The 2,703-nt window shown below is 42.9% G+C and overlaps 1 protein-coding gene across 1 annotated transcript; it reads left to right on the top strand.

Annotated features, from left to right (window-relative positions):
• The first annotated feature begins 207 nt into the window (after positions 1 to 207).
• Positions 208 to 2,000, top strand: LOC111786713 (metal transporter Nramp3-like). The gene is made up of 3 exons (XM_023666942.1): positions 208 to 939; positions 1,022 to 1,158; positions 1,269 to 2,000. The coding sequence occupies exons 1-3, from the start codon at positions 419 to 421 to the stop codon at positions 1,931 to 1,933; spliced, it is 1,323 nt and encodes a 440-aa protein (XP_023522710.1). The 5' UTR covers positions 208 to 418; the 3' UTR covers positions 1,934 to 2,000.
• The last annotated feature ends 703 nt before the right edge of the window (positions 2,001 to 2,703 follow it).

Genomic DNA, 2,703 nt, shown 5'->3' with positions numbered 1-2,703 from the left:
GGTGAGAGTTTGATTGGAACCCCTTTGTTGGGGACTGTGAAATTTTTCATCCTTTCTGTGAATCAGTCAAGATTAATTTTGGTGTTCTTTCTTTTTCTTTGGTTAATTGGGTCTTGAAATTCTGCAAAGGATTGGTGGAAAAGAAAGTTTGAGTACGCTAGCTACTGACGGTTTCTTTCTTTATCTTCGATAAATNGATTAATTTGGTGTTCTTTCTTCTTCTTTGGTTAATTGGGTCTTGAAATTCTGAAAAGGATTGGTGGAAAAGAAAGTTTGAGTACGCTAGCTACTGACGGTTTCTTTCTTTATCTTCGATAAAGCTTTTTGGGAGGGGAATTTTGGGCAAAAATACTCAAAACCCAGGTTCGAGAAGCGAAAGCTCTGTAATCCACTCAATATTTCGGTTAATTATCCAAGTATGCATCCCGATGATCAGCGGCGGCAGCCGTTGTTGGAGGAGGAAGATGAAGAAACTGCTTACAATTTAACGGAGAAGGTTGTGGTTGTTGGGATCGACGAAGCGGAGTCCGATTTGGATGTGGGTTTGCCGCCGTTTTCATGGAGGAAGCTCTGGCTGTTCACGGGGCCTGGGTTTTTGATGAGTATAGCGTTTTTAGACCCTGGGAATTTGGAGTCCAATCTTCAGGCTGGTGCTATAGCTGGGTATTCTTTGTTGTGGCTTCTGTTGTGGGCTACAGCCATGGGGCTTTTGATCCAGTTGCTCTCGGCCAGGCTTGGTGTTGCCACTGGCAAGCACTTGGCCGAGCTTTGTAGAGAAGAGTACCCATCTTGGGCGAGAATTTTGCTGTGGGTCATGGCAGAGTTAGCCCTCATTGGGGCTGATATACAGGAAGTTATTGGGAGTGCTATTGCTATTAAGATTCTGAGTAATGGGGCTTTGCCGCTTTGGGCTGGAGTTATAATCACTGCTTTTGATTGGTAATTTTGATTCAAATTGAGTTTGTTGTGTATGATTATGTGTTTCCTTAATTGAATGTGTTTTTTTGTGGATTCTTGTCAGTTTTATCTTCCTGTTTCTTGAGAATTATGGTGTGAGGAAACTTGAGGCTGTGTTTGCTGTTCTTATTGCTACCATGGCACTCTCATTTGCTTGGATTTTTGGTGAAACTAAGCCAGATGGGAAGGAGCTTCTATTGGGTGAGGTTCTATTTTTGTTCTTGGTCTTTCATTATGTTTGGTATGTAAGTTTTCTGGTCAATATTGTGTTAGCCACTTACACAATGGCCAACAATGGATGTTCTTTACAGGTATTTTGATTCCAAAACTTAGCTCCAAGACAATTAAACAGGCAGTAGCTGTTGTGGGGTGTATCATTATGCCTCATAACGTGTTTCTTCACTCCGCTCTCGTGCAGTCACGAGACGTCAATCCGAGCAAGAAAGGGCGGGTTCGAGAAGCTCTTAGATACTATTCCATTGAGTCCACTCTTGCTCTTTTTGTGTCCTTCATCATCAACTTGTTTGTTACAACTGTGTTTGCTAAAGCTTTCTATGGCACCGACATAGCTAGTAGCATTGGTCTTGTAAATGCAGGGCAATATCTTCAAGATAAATATGGTGGAGGGCTCTTCCCCATTTTGTATATCTGGGCTATTGGTTTGTTAGCTGCTGGCCAAAGTAGCACCATCACTGGTACCTATGCAGGACAGTTTATCATGGGTGGCTTCCTGAACTTGAAGTTGAAAAAATGGCTAAGAGCTTTGATAACTCGAAGCTTTGCGATTGTGCCAACTATGATTGTCGCTCTCGCGTTCGAAACTTCTGATTCGATGGTCGATGTTCTTAATGAATGGCTCAATGTCCTTCAGTCAATTCAGATACCCTTTGCTCTGATTCCTCTTCTCTGTTTGGCTTCCAAGGAACATCTAATGGGCAGTTTCAGAATTGGCCCCATTTTAAAGGTATGTGTATGATGTTCACTGTTCTACGTATATGTTATACAGCTCTCTGCAAATCATGCAAATCAAATGATCTTGGTCACATCTTTGTTTTTCCTTTTGATTTGTAGGGAATGTTTAGATTAGTTACTAGGCACCTTGCATCTTAGTTTCATGTTTTAGGGTCATAGATGGTTCCATATCGGTTGGAGTGGGGAACGAAACATTCTTTATAAGGGTGTGGAAACCTCTCCCTAGCAGATGCGTTTTTAAAAACCTTAAAGAGAAGCCCGAAAGGAAAAGCCCAAAGAGGACAATATATGCTAGTAGTGGGTTTGTGTTGTTACAAATGACATCAAAGCCAGACACCGGGCAATGTGTCAGCGAGGAGGTTGAGCCTCGAAGGGGGGTTGACATGAGACAGTGTGTCAACATGGACATTGAGTCCCAAAGGGGGTGGATTGGGGTTCCCACATCGACTGGAGAAGGGAACGAGTGCCAGCAAGGACGCTAGGCCTCGAAGGGAGTGGATTGTGAGATCCCACATCGGTTGGGGAGGAGAACGAAACATTCTTTATAAGGGGGTAGAAACCTCTCCATAGCAAACGTGTTTTAAAACCTTGTGGGGAAACCTAGAAGGGAAAGCCCAAAGAGGATAATATCTGCTAGCGGTGGGCTTGAGCTGTAGCCAGTGGTTTTAGACCGGTCTAAAAGATCATTTAAACCTCCATGCTGTTCCATAAATTGTTTGGAAACAAATAAAAATTGTTCAAGAACTCACATGCCCTTCTGCACCTTCAGTTGTC

The sequence above is a fragment of the Cucurbita pepo genome, unplaced genomic scaffold (genome assembly GCF_002806865.2).
Source record: "Cucurbita pepo subsp. pepo cultivar mu-cu-16 unplaced genomic scaffold, ASM280686v2 Cp4.1_scaffold002538, whole genome shotgun sequence".
Classification (NCBI taxonomy): domain Eukaryota; kingdom Viridiplantae; phylum Streptophyta; class Magnoliopsida; order Cucurbitales; family Cucurbitaceae; genus Cucurbita; species Cucurbita pepo.
Note: the sequence above shows the minus strand (reverse complement) of the source record. Positions and strands in the feature narration are given on the sequence as shown.

Bases quoted from the DNA above. Each gene is read 5' to 3' on its own strand.
- LOC111786713 (XM_023666942.1), top strand. From the start codon at position 419: ATGCATCCCGATGATCAGCGGCGGCAGCCGTTGTTGGAGGAGGAAGAT. The intron at 940-1,021 runs GTAATTTTGATT...GATTCTTGTCAG, and splicing joins ATAATCACTGCTTTTGATTG to TTTTATCTTCCTGTTTCTTG. The intron at 1,159-1,268 runs GTGAGGTTCTAT...TGTTCTTTACAG, and splicing joins TGGGAAGGAGCTTCTATTGG to GTATTTTGATTCCAAAACTT.